General features: G+C 36.4%; 2 protein-coding genes across 2 annotated transcripts; both read right to left on the bottom strand.

Annotated features, from left to right (window-relative positions):
• Nucleotides 1-782: 782 nt before the first annotated feature.
• Nucleotides 783-1,217, bottom strand: LOC135641444 (uncharacterized). The gene has a single exon (XM_065156805.1). It carries the CDS (start codon nucleotides 1,215-1,217, stop codon nucleotides 783-785), a length of 435 nt encoding a protein of 144 aa, XP_065012877.1.
• Nucleotides 1,218-3,344: 2,127 nt separating this feature from the next.
• On the bottom strand, nucleotides 3,345-10,045 carry LOC135641443 (uncharacterized). Its single transcript, XM_065156804.1, has 2 exons — nucleotides 9,537-10,045; nucleotides 3,345-3,681 (listed from the first exon to the last, which is right to left on the bottom strand). The coding sequence occupies exons 1-2, from the start codon at nucleotides 10,043-10,045 to the stop codon at nucleotides 3,345-3,347; spliced, it is 846 nt and encodes a 281-aa protein (XP_065012876.1).
• Between the last annotated feature and the right edge of the window lie 2,204 nt (nucleotides 10,046-12,249).

The raw sequence follows: 12,249 nt of genomic DNA, 5'->3' as shown, positions 1-12,249 counted from the left end.
GACGAAGAGGAGAGGTGCTTCAGGGATCAGCGGAAGCAGGTATGGCGTGTTTGCAGAGAGGGCAGCAGAGATGGCTGCTCTCCAACCATCGAGTGAGACAGCCGCCATGGAAGGCGTTCATGCATGGCATCCGCGTCACCTCCTCTCCCACGTCGAACTCTTCGAAGCAGATCAAGCAACTCTCTTCTCGGACATCTCCGCCACCTCCTTTACCGCATCCGACAACGCCGGCACGCCTCCGAAACCCCGCCTTCGTCGAAAGAAGCATCCGCTCTGCTCCAGACTCGGCGGAAGCTTAGTCGAAGGTCATCTCAATCCCTCTGCCCAAGTCGAGAGCCAACTCAACCGCGACATCCGAGAATGCAACGAGATCTTCCTCCAAGCGCCGAGTGGACCGGAAATCATGATCATAGGCGCCTTTATGACGCCACTATATCTATTCTCATAGTTCATTCACATTCTCGCCATATTGTAAATTCGATAGAATTATATATACAGGAACAGATGTGCACGATTGTTGCAGGTCCAAAATAATTTGTGTAAGAACGATAATAAAAGAGAAATATGCTGAAAGAGAGTGGATTCCAAGAACAGTTTATTCACTGTTCAATCAGCCAAAGACGCACACTACTGTGCAATATATGTACACCATCATCTTTTTGGACTCTGCAAGCTTTGGTGAACCAGCATCCACTGACACTCTTTTTCTCCCACCTCCAACAACAACAAGAAAGAGAAATCCGGGAATCTTGGGAAGCAGATTGAGGAAGAAGAGAAGTGCCTCAGAGCACAGCGGTGGAAGCAGATTGCTCGCGTCTGCAGAGAGGACAACCGTTGCCGCGCTCCAACCATCGAGCGAGACAGCCAACGTGGAAGGTGTGCTTGCATGGCAACCGCGTCACCTCCTCCTCCATCTCGAACTCTTCGAAGCAGATTATGCAACTGTCCTCCCGGAAATCTCCTCCAGGCTCATACTTCACAACCACCAGCTCCCTCGCCGCATCCGACGGCCGCGGCAGGCTTCGGAAAACCCCGCGGCCACGACCGACGAATTCGTCGTGAACAGACTCCGCATCGTTCCGGAAATCATCCTCGTCCCGGATGATGGTTTCGTCGTAATAAGGCTCCGGAATACTCCGGATAAGCCAGCCCACGCGGACAACTCCCAGGAAATAAGGGATGTTCCGGAGGTTGTACAAGTGTATGTCGACGGTCATCTCGATCCCACGGCCAGAACAAAAAGCCGACACAACTGGAGAATGGGAGAAGGCAACGAGATCTAGCTCCAAGCGCGGAATATAGAGGAAACTAGGATCGTGGGTGCGTACGTTGCAGAGAAGGGAGAAGATCGCGTGTTGGCGAGATCTTTGGTGGATAAACTGGGCGACGGTGAACGCAAAGTAGCGGTGGCGGTGGCGCGGTCCGGGTCATCACGGGGTAGCGTAGCTTGATCATCACAGGAGCCAATTGTCTATGTAATTGCGACGCCCGCGTCCGGCCCGTCACCGTAGCCTTGAAATCCCAAGAAGCAGAACTGAAACGAAACTCCATCGTCGCCCTCTTCTCGCGCTTCCACCGTGTGCTCTCGGGTTTTCCACGGAGCGGCTTTATAGCCGTCTCAGTCCCAAATAGGATAGCGTTGCCGTGGGGGAGTAATCCTAATTAGCACTGGACGCGTGGATTCTATTGCCACTTAAATTTACGCCTCGGATTCCAAATCTAAACGCTTTCTAAATCCAATTTAATGTTGATATTAAAGCAAATGAGTCAATTCTCAATCAGATTCGATCTTAATCGAATACTACAAATATTGACTAAAAATATTAAAAATTCATCTCTACAAAGATGAAAATATACCAAAAAATAATGTCATTAAGAAAGAAATATTATTTGTTAAATCAAGTAAAAGATTATTACCTTTATCAAGTGGAACTTATCATATATTTGATTTGATATAATTATATTTTTCTTTTTATTCTTAAATTTAGGCCTATAAATAAAAAAGAACATTATAATGGAGACCATAAGAATATAGTGAACAATGTACTTTTCTTACATTATATATGTGAGTAATGATATCATATTTATTTTTCTAATGACCACATGCAACACATGCGAAGATGCGGTTTTTATCTTTGGAATTCATTTCTTTGTCTTAAAATGAGTATCGTAGTTATCCATTTATTTATATCGTTATTTCTTTCTTCTCTTTTTATTTCTCTATTATCAATAAATATTTTGTTAAAGCCTTCATCAGATGGGTAAGCATGATTTTAAATAGATTAAGGAATATTAATAGTATATAAAAAAATATTAAGCGAATGTTGTTACCAAGAAATATTTGATAGACGATGCATATTACAAACATAAATTTTGCAAACTCCGAACAATCATGTGACAAAAGGTCCATGGTGGTTTATCGTGAGTAAAAATCCTCATAAGTACCCACATGACATTATAGTAGAATAAGGTAGCGAAGGAGCCTTGAACACTACCCCAAAAGCCTATCTAGCCATGTGCCACTTAGGTAGCTCTTGGATGTTATGTTGGTTGACACATCGCATTACTCTATCAAGCTAGAAAATCCATAAAATAACTACTTAGATAGTTTATTACTGGACAGTTTTACCTATACGTGATAATGGCACATAACTTATGCTAGAAGATTAAAAGTGGCGTCAAGGGCTTGTGATAAAGGTTCTTGATGTTATGCTGAAAAATCGAACATCATATGAAATGTTGAAGAAGGATAAATTGAGATATCGAAAGATATGATGATACACTAGAGGATCAACTGAGATGCCAAAAGAATGTTAATACACCGGAAGAATAAATGACTCTCCGAAAGACTCGGTGTTATATCCAAAAAAAAATGAATGTTATTTTGAAATTTTTCTTGAAGTTAAATTAGGGTTCACAATTATGCTAAATTCGAGCAATGTCAAATTACTGAATTGGGTCAAAATAGGTTGAAATTGGACCCATAATTACTCTCTTGCTCTCCCAATCGAAATTGAACGACACATAACTACAATTGTTTGAACTGCCATAAACAGAGGATGCTTGCAGTAAGCATAGAACAGAGAGATCTCTACCACAAACAGAGAGCTCTAACAAGCACAACACAAACAGAGTAGTAGAGCGAAACAAGAAAGATCACCAGATGGGATTGTATAGCATTTTATTTTCATGTCCTCATCAATGTATGTACAACACCAAAGCCATTATCTACCTTTTGAATCGACTGCACTTATTTTCTCTTCATCTATAGCAATATGCAGTCCAGAGGCAGGAAACAGAAGATGTCTTTGAATCTCGGGGAGATCAAGAAGAGGAGAAGCATTTCAGGGATCAGTAGAAGTAGGTATGGCGTGTCTGCAGAGAGGACACACATGGCTGCTCTCCAACCATCGAGTGAGACAGCCGCCATGGAAGGCGTGCTTGCATGGCATCCGCGTCACCTCCATACCCTCGTCGAACTCCTCGAAGCAGATGATGCAACTCTCCTCTCTGACATCTCCGCCACGCTCGTACTTCACCACCGCCAGCTCCTTCACCGCGTCCGTCGACGCCGGGATGCCACCGAAATCCCCGTCCTCGTCGACGCTTTCGACGTCCCAAGAAGGTTCCTCATCGATCGGCAAGTGGGCCAAAAATGTTAGCATAAAATCTGTAATCATGCTGTTTGTAATGCGAAAAAACTTTTATGCCAAAATTAAAATCAAATAAATTAGATCTGACAATATTACGATGCGTACCTTTTCTTGTTGTTCAGAAAAAATAAATCTTATCTGATCTTCAAACGCTTCATCTTCGGATCTGAAATATCAATCTGCAAGGATCTGCAAGGAAAACTAGATCCTTCTCCTCTCTTCCTATCTTTTCACAGGAACACCTAAATTGATGGATTAGGGGATTAGGGGAGAGGGAGATTGAGAGAAAAACCTTAATCTCTCAATTGCTGAGATGCTACTCAAACGTACTCTTAACCCCCTGTCTATCAGATGCCCCCCTTAGCCCCTAGAGGTCCTGTCTATTTATAGGCGAGAGCTAAGGGTCTAGGATAAGTTATTAGGAGAGTTCCTCCCATCAAGGTTATCTCCTAAGGAATCCTACTTTAACATGGTCCTCTTTTCTATTGGCCAATAACCATAATTAGAATCCAATCATATCTATAATATATCTTACTTAATTAAATAGGGCCACATAATCTTACAATTCTCCCATTTGGCCCATTAATCAGTAAGATATAAAAGGATTTAAAATAAAATAAATAAATACAATTTATTTAAAACAATTTGACTCAATTGGATTCTGAAATTTTACAAAAACTATATACACACGTGTGAATTTTTAGAAAATAGGCCAATAAGTCTAATAACAATAATAATACTACATTAAGTCTGACTAACAATATGAGTCATAGCGGTTGTATGCCATCAATGTCACACTTCCTTCTATGTACCACAATACTATTAGCCTTTCATAATGTAGTCCAAAATGACCCCTATAATTTGTCTTGTCAAGACAATCCTGTCATCACATTCAACCATAATATGTACATACATAATTGTGAACAGGATAGCAGAAACAAATAACTTTAAGTACGTAAGTAAGAATGTCAATTATAGTATCCACTCAAACATGCATCACCATATCCTTTATGGGTTGCTCACAAACCCAATCATAAGAACATGTTCTTTCAAAATACTTTAGACTATAAGTCCTAAGTGAATGGATCAGCAATCAATACAGTGGAACTCAAGTAATTAATTGACATTAGATGTTTCTGGACTCATCTTCTCTAACCATCAAGTACTTTATACCATAATGCATATAGATGCAATAGTACTTGTCATTCTTAGAGAAGAAAACTACTGCAATGTCATAAAATATCTTCAACGACTTAGTAATTGAGCCTGACCACACCAAGTCCTGAGATAAAAAGTTTGCAGTCACAAACTTGATTAGTGGCCTCAAAGCATACCACAAAATCAACTTCTATTATTAATAATAATAAATTACCTCTCTAATTACATAGATATTAAGTGTAAGGTGGACTTCCTATTATCGAGGCAATTTATATAATCAGCATATGAAAAATACCATTATTTCAAGCTGATATAATTTCATACATGTGAGCATATAATCTCTTGTCCCTTCTGGATATCTTATTACTTTCTTTGTAGTCCTTTAATGTTTTTACTTTTAGGTGACTTCAATATATACCCAACATTTTAATTGTAAAAACTGATATCTTTTTTTTTAATACAAGCTTGGGCATAGACTTCCAATTGCGCATATACAAAGAATATCTTCTTTATCTGATTCTTTTCAAGTCATCTTCAAGCATTTACTATTGACTAAAACTTTGCTTTTATGATTGACTGAACAAAGCTATATATTAAAATCTTTTCAAGACTCGGTTGATATATCCTTTCTAAGACAATCTTCATAATCATTGAGGTCTATCCTTGAATTACTCAATGTTAATAATATAAGATGTCTCATTCATATCAACCATATTAAAATTTTTAGTGATAAATTCTTGATTTAGTATAATAAATCAAGATCACTATAGGTAAGACAAAATATTATCCATAGGACCAATATAATAAACTTGCTCCCACTAATATAAATACTAATTAATAGTATTTACCTTAAATATGAAATAATGATATCAAGAACCTTTATATATCATTACCTTGAAGCTTATTTAAAGTCATAAATGGATTCCTGAATTTGCATACCAAACTTTATATTTCTTTCATTTTCTTTGTAAATCATATAGAGTAACCCATATAAAGCTAGATATTAAAAATATTTTCATATCATTATGATATGACTCAAACTCATAATGAATCATTAATGTCATGATGATTCTTAACGAGTTCATTAAAAATCTCATTATGATCGATACATTCTTTATGAGTAAAACTTTTAACCACAAGTCTGACCATTATATCGTTCGACATTGTCCTTTTAGTCACATGTATATAATAGACTCTTTTACAATTATTGGACAATTCGATAAATTTATCAGACACCATTCTGGTTATTAATTTTAACTCTTCTTTTATTGCAGCATATTACTTTTCAGAATCATTACTTTTCATGACCCGTGACAAAAATAAGGGATCCATTCTGATTCGTATAACATAATTCTTATAGATATACAACATAATAACCATAAATAACATGATTCCTTCCCCTTGGAGATATTCTCAAAGTTATCAATTATGATTGTTCTACAAGACCATTAATAGCAATATCAATATAATGTGGGAGTTTAATAATGTTATTTTGTTGTTTACTTTCATCAAATCATTTAATGATTTGAGTAACAACAATCTCTCGAATAATAAAGGAGTATTAACTTGTATCTCCTTTATATCAAAATTAAATTTCGAGATTTTCACTCTCACTGATTTGCTATTTTATAGGAATCTTATGTTACCAGATTTAATTGTCTTCATACTATGATTAAAGCAATAAGATATGTACCCCTTTAAACTTTTCTAAATAGATAATAAAATATTCAGAAATAATTATTAAATCTAATTTTCTTTTATGTGAGTTGAAGATCCTTATCTCTATAGGACAATCTCAAATATGTAAATATCTTAAGTCATGTTTCCTATCATTTTATAACTTAAAAGAAGTCATGTAATTTACTTACTAGGAACACCATTCAAGATATACATAGTTGTCCTTGAAGCTTCCTCTCACATTGATTTGGGTACAAAAATAATAATCTATCATGCTCCTAACCATATCTATAAGGTATGATGACATCTTTCAGCAATCATATTCTACTATAACACATCTGGTAAATCATATACCTTATTTTTCTAAGAATCTAACAAAAGAATTGGGTTCATCATAAATACCATAAAATTTATCACCCGTGTCAGATATGATGATCTTGACTTTTCTATCTAATTGTCTATCAACTTCATTTATATACACTTCAAGAGTGTAAATAGTCATAGACTTTACATGAATTAGATATATATATAATTATATCTCAACAGATTATTTATATGATGATAAAATGTCTCTCTTTAATGAGACAAAATCATAAAGTGATAAACATAACTTCAAGGAGTTTATAAAACTACATTTCACTTCAATATTTAATTATAGGATCATTGTAAACCTATGATTCATATTAATTCTACATAGACTATTATACATAATTCAAAGGTTAATTTTTTTTTGAATCACAATAAGTTTACAACCATCAAAAGGGAAATAATATTATAACAATTCTAGGTAAAGAACTTAAATTCCCAGAATTATAAGAACATGGATTCTCAAAATTTATCAAATTGAATCATCTTTAGATATAAACGATAAATACAAACTAATATCGCTTTCACTTTAAGATGATTCCCTACATTGATAAATATCTCATTCTCTTTTGATTTTATCCCTCTTCATTTTTCTTTTTATAAAAATATCTATTATTGATAACATATAATAAATCATTAAATTAATCCATCAATAATATCCGTAATATTTGATTTGAACTATACAAAGGTTATAATTATACCTTTTTCATTTCAAATCAAATCTTATAGTATATTTCTTCTTCACATAACTTTATTTGCTACAAAAGTAACATTTTATTGTAAAGATATTCTTTTATGAGTTTATATAATAATTATAAACTCAGGTGAAATTATGCTTCATCCTTATTTTAGTGTTACCTACTCCTTGAGTAGTACTCAAAATATTATGAGTCTTGAGCTTACAGCTTTATCATTTATTTTAAGGATATAATCTTAAATTCCTCAAATACTATCATAGTAAGATGTCAACTAATGACTTATCAGATAATTTAAATTGATCCTAAGATATTCTCATGCGCTAGTTGTAAACTGTACTGAAGTCTAAGTATCATAAAATTAAGTCTTTTATACCTTTCTTTATCAATCACATCAATTATTTATTTCACAGAACTTTCAGTAATTAATATTATATTCTGTTCAATTAATCTGATCAAGGTCTCACTCACTCAATACAAGGACTGATACCATTCTTGTGGAATAGTGTTGTTACCTTTGGATATACAACCCTAAACTGCAAGAATATCCAAAATAGTATCATCCTACCCCATCACATAATTATTTGAAATAGATTCTCCTTTGGGATTATCTAAATCTCATAATTATATGTGCCATCATGAATATTATTTTATTTAATGTCATTTAGGATGAATTCCATAATATATTTTACAGATTATTGGTCCAGGTCACTTTGGTGGCTATAGGACCAATACAAAAAGATAAAATACAATCTAAAATATCCCATGAATGACATGAACTTTATTGTAATTCATATCCCATAAGCCTATCATCCCAGGCTACTTTGGTAGCTAATAAAACTTAGGAAGATAAATTACAAATAATATTCACTAAATTTTTTTATCCTGATTTATAATGTCATTATAAATATTATTTTTATTTAATATTATTTAGGACTAATTTCATAATGTATTTTATAAATTATCGGTCCAGGTCATTTTGGTGACTGCAAGACTAATACAAAAATATAAAATACAATCTAAAATGTCCTATAAATGATAAGGCATGTATTGTAATTCATATCACAAAAGTTTATCATCCAAGACCACTTTGGCAACTACAAGTCAGATAAAACTTAAGGAAATGAATTACAAATAATATTCATCAAATTTCTTTAATTTATGCTAAGCAGTTCAATAATAGAATAACAACCATAATAATTATTGAACATTAATGCTAAGCAGTTTCAATAATAAAATAACCATAATAATTATTGAACATTAATGCTAAGTAGTTTAATAATAGAATAATCATAATAATTATTGATTTTAATCAGCAAAAGAAAACTCATATGATAATCATGATAACATATAAATCATGTCTTCATTGCCTTCATGTGAAAGGTAAATATTATTTCATAATTTTAAATATATACATATGAATAACTAAATAAATATCCAAGAACAATAATTGGATTTTATTTATCACATGTATAATCAATAATTAATATGAGAAAACTATAAAATAACCATAATTTATATTTTTTTAAATCAAAAATTAAATCCAATCAAATAACCAAAATATAATCATGATTAAATTCAATCATAATTATAATAAATCATATTGATCAATTTTATAATTGAGAATATAACTTAAAATTCTCAATTTCATAAGAATAAAATTATAAATATATGAGAATATAAACTGAAATTAAGAAATTCACGAAGGGCAGAACTGTAATTTGGCAAAATTAGACTCGAGGGTAAAACTATAAATATGTTGACAAAACATAAACTGGAATTACGAAATTTGCAAAGGGCATAATTATAATTTTACAAAAACCCTAACCTCGAGGTCAAAACTGTAATTATGCCAAAACCCTAATGTGCCTTGCCGCCTACGCGTGCGGCGCGGCCGTTGCGACGTGCGGCGCTGCCGTCACTCTGCTCGCGCGCGGCCGCTGCGGCACTACCGCTGCTCGTGCGTGGCCGCTGCGGCTTTTCCTACCTGCAGACGGTGCGCACGGTTGGCCGTGGCTGTTGCCAGCGCACGGTCGCTGCCGCCGCGGGGGGGCTGCCTCTGCCCATGAGCGACCGCTGCGACGGTTCGTGCCCGCGCTTGACTATCGCCTGTGCACGGCCTACCCACGCGCGGTCGCCGCCGGTGCGCGGTTGCCATGCTACGGCACTGCCTGTGCCACCTATGCCCATGCACGACCGCTGCCACTGCGCGCGACTACCGCGGTTCCTGCCCACGCTTGGCCGCAGCCTTGGCGCGGCCGCTGCCCTCTTTTCACGGGAGCTGCGGCTGCCGCCATCTGCGGCCATCATCCTTCCGCATTCACCACGTTCACAGGCGGTGCGAGATGCCCGTGGTGCCACCACCGCTCGCAAGCGAACCTCTGCCCGCGCACGACCGTGATGCGCAACTGCGGGGTGGTACACGGCCCTTCGTCGACAACGATCAACAGAGATGATTATCTCAATAACATCGATGATAATAAACAGTAAATTCATCGATCAAACATAAAATTATACATTGCTCGTAAACAATAATAGAGCAAATCATATAGAAAGAAAACAGATCAATAATATCCGACGAATCATTCAGGCATCGTAAAGAACAATAATAGATCTAATATATTTGATCTCAAGAACTTGGCTTTGATACCAATTGTTAGCATAAAATCTGTAATCATGTTGTCTGTAATGCGGAAAAACTTTTATGCCAAGATTGAAATCAAATAAATTAGATCTGACAATATTACGATGCGTACCTTTTCTTGTTGTTCAGAAAAATAAATCTTATCTGATCTTCAAACGCTTGATCTTCATATCTGAAATATAAATCTGCAAGGAAAACTAGATCCTTCTCCTCTTATCCTAGAGCAGAGGGTCTAGGATAAGTTATTAGGAGAGTTCCTCCCATCAAGGTTATCTCCTAAGAAATCCTACTTTAACATTAACTTCTTTTCTATTGGCCAATAACCATAATCAGAATCCAATCATATCTATAATATATCTTATTTAATTAAATAGGACTAATCTTACAAAAATTACGTCCACGATCATCTCGATCCCGTTGCCGAGTTGAAAGCCGTCTCGACTGGATCATTGCAGAAGGCAACGAGTTGTCTCTCCAACCACCCGGCGAAGCAGATGTCATAACCATAGACGCCGGCGCTTAAGAGAACGGTCGAGATCGCCCGGCGGCGAGATGCTTGGTGGAGGAAGTCGCCGAGAGTGAAGACAAAGGTGTGGTAGGCAAGGGGCGGTTCCTCCACGACTCGACCTTCAAGAATGTGCATCACGGTGTCGCCGAGTTTGATCACCACCGGAGCCGATGCCGGCGTCCCATCAGTTTGATAGGCCCTGAGAACCCAATCGGCATGGCCATGGAGAGGAGTCGTCTCCATCGTCGCCATCGCCTTCTTGTCGCACTTCAACCGTGTGAACTCGGCATAATTCCTACCATGGAGCGGCTTTATATAGAGAGAGATTCTGGTCTCCGAATGGCTTCCGTCAATCCGACGCGTAGTTTCCGTTGCCATATAAGTTTGCGGCTTGGATTCCGAAAGCAGTTCCATTCGACACGTGTTGAAATCCTACGTTAGAACGAACTTGCTTTGTTCTTGATGGATTATTCGTGAAGATTTAATTGGAAATCGAAAGCTTTTATGACGTCATCTCTATTGAGTCAACTCTTTCCTGCTCCTCCGTGTTGACGGAAGCCATTCACTACTAGACGCCAAATTAATTCCTCCCTAAAACCAATCAAGCATTGACATCCAAAATATAGCTCCACAGCAAAATGTAGAATTAATTTTTTAATATTTTAATATTTTATTATATAGCTCGATAGTAATATATTGAATTAATTTTTAATATTTTTATTATTTTATTTAAAGATATAAGGATGAATTTTTTTAAAAAAATACTTATATTTTAGATTTTTTCAAATGATTATCTCATTTTAATTCAAACTACCCCTTCTCTTCCACCCCTTTCCCTTGGTTGTCATCACCATCACATTATCTCGGTCTTCTCCTCTCCTCTCCCATTGCTCGATCTTTCCCTTTCGTCTTTTCCTCTCCTTCCCAGTAGCTCATCCTCTCCTCCTCTCTCTCTCTCTTCTTCATCGTGGATGCCGAGCAATGACAATAAGTGGACAATAGGCTATTAATGATTTAACTGGTCTTATTTAACTCATACGACACCTTTGCGTGTCCATCCGCAAAAAGTTAGCTTCTCCGAAAGTTCTTATGGTCCCTTGAGGACCTGCAAAAGAGAAGATAGGTTAGAGAAACTATTTAACTTGGTATTCATAAGTAATTATTTCAACAAACACCTAATAGGTAATAGGAATGACAAATATAGACTTTGCAAACTCTGACCGGTCACTCGACAAAGGTTCCAAGGTGATTCGTCATGGTTAAAAGTCCCCACAAGTCCCCATGTGATATTACTATGAAATAAGACAATGAACTAGCCTTAAATACTATCCCAAAGGCTCTTCCAGCCATATGCCATCGAGGTAGCTCGTGGGTGTTGTGCAAGTTGACACTCTGCACCACTCCATGGGACTAGAAAACCCTCCCAAAAAGATTGCTTGGATGGTTTATTTCTGGATAATTTTATCTCTACACGATAATTGCACACAACCTACATTTACAAGCTTGAAACGACCACAAAAGCCAATAAAAATGGGGCTACCAAACCTA

This window comes from Musa acuminata, chromosome BXJ3-6 (assembly GCF_036884655.1).
Source record: "Musa acuminata AAA Group cultivar baxijiao chromosome BXJ3-6, Cavendish_Baxijiao_AAA, whole genome shotgun sequence".
In the NCBI taxonomy this organism is placed as follows: Eukaryota; Viridiplantae; Streptophyta; class Magnoliopsida; order Zingiberales; family Musaceae; genus Musa; species Musa acuminata.
Note: the sequence above shows the minus strand (reverse complement) of the source record. Positions and strands in the feature narration are given on the sequence as shown.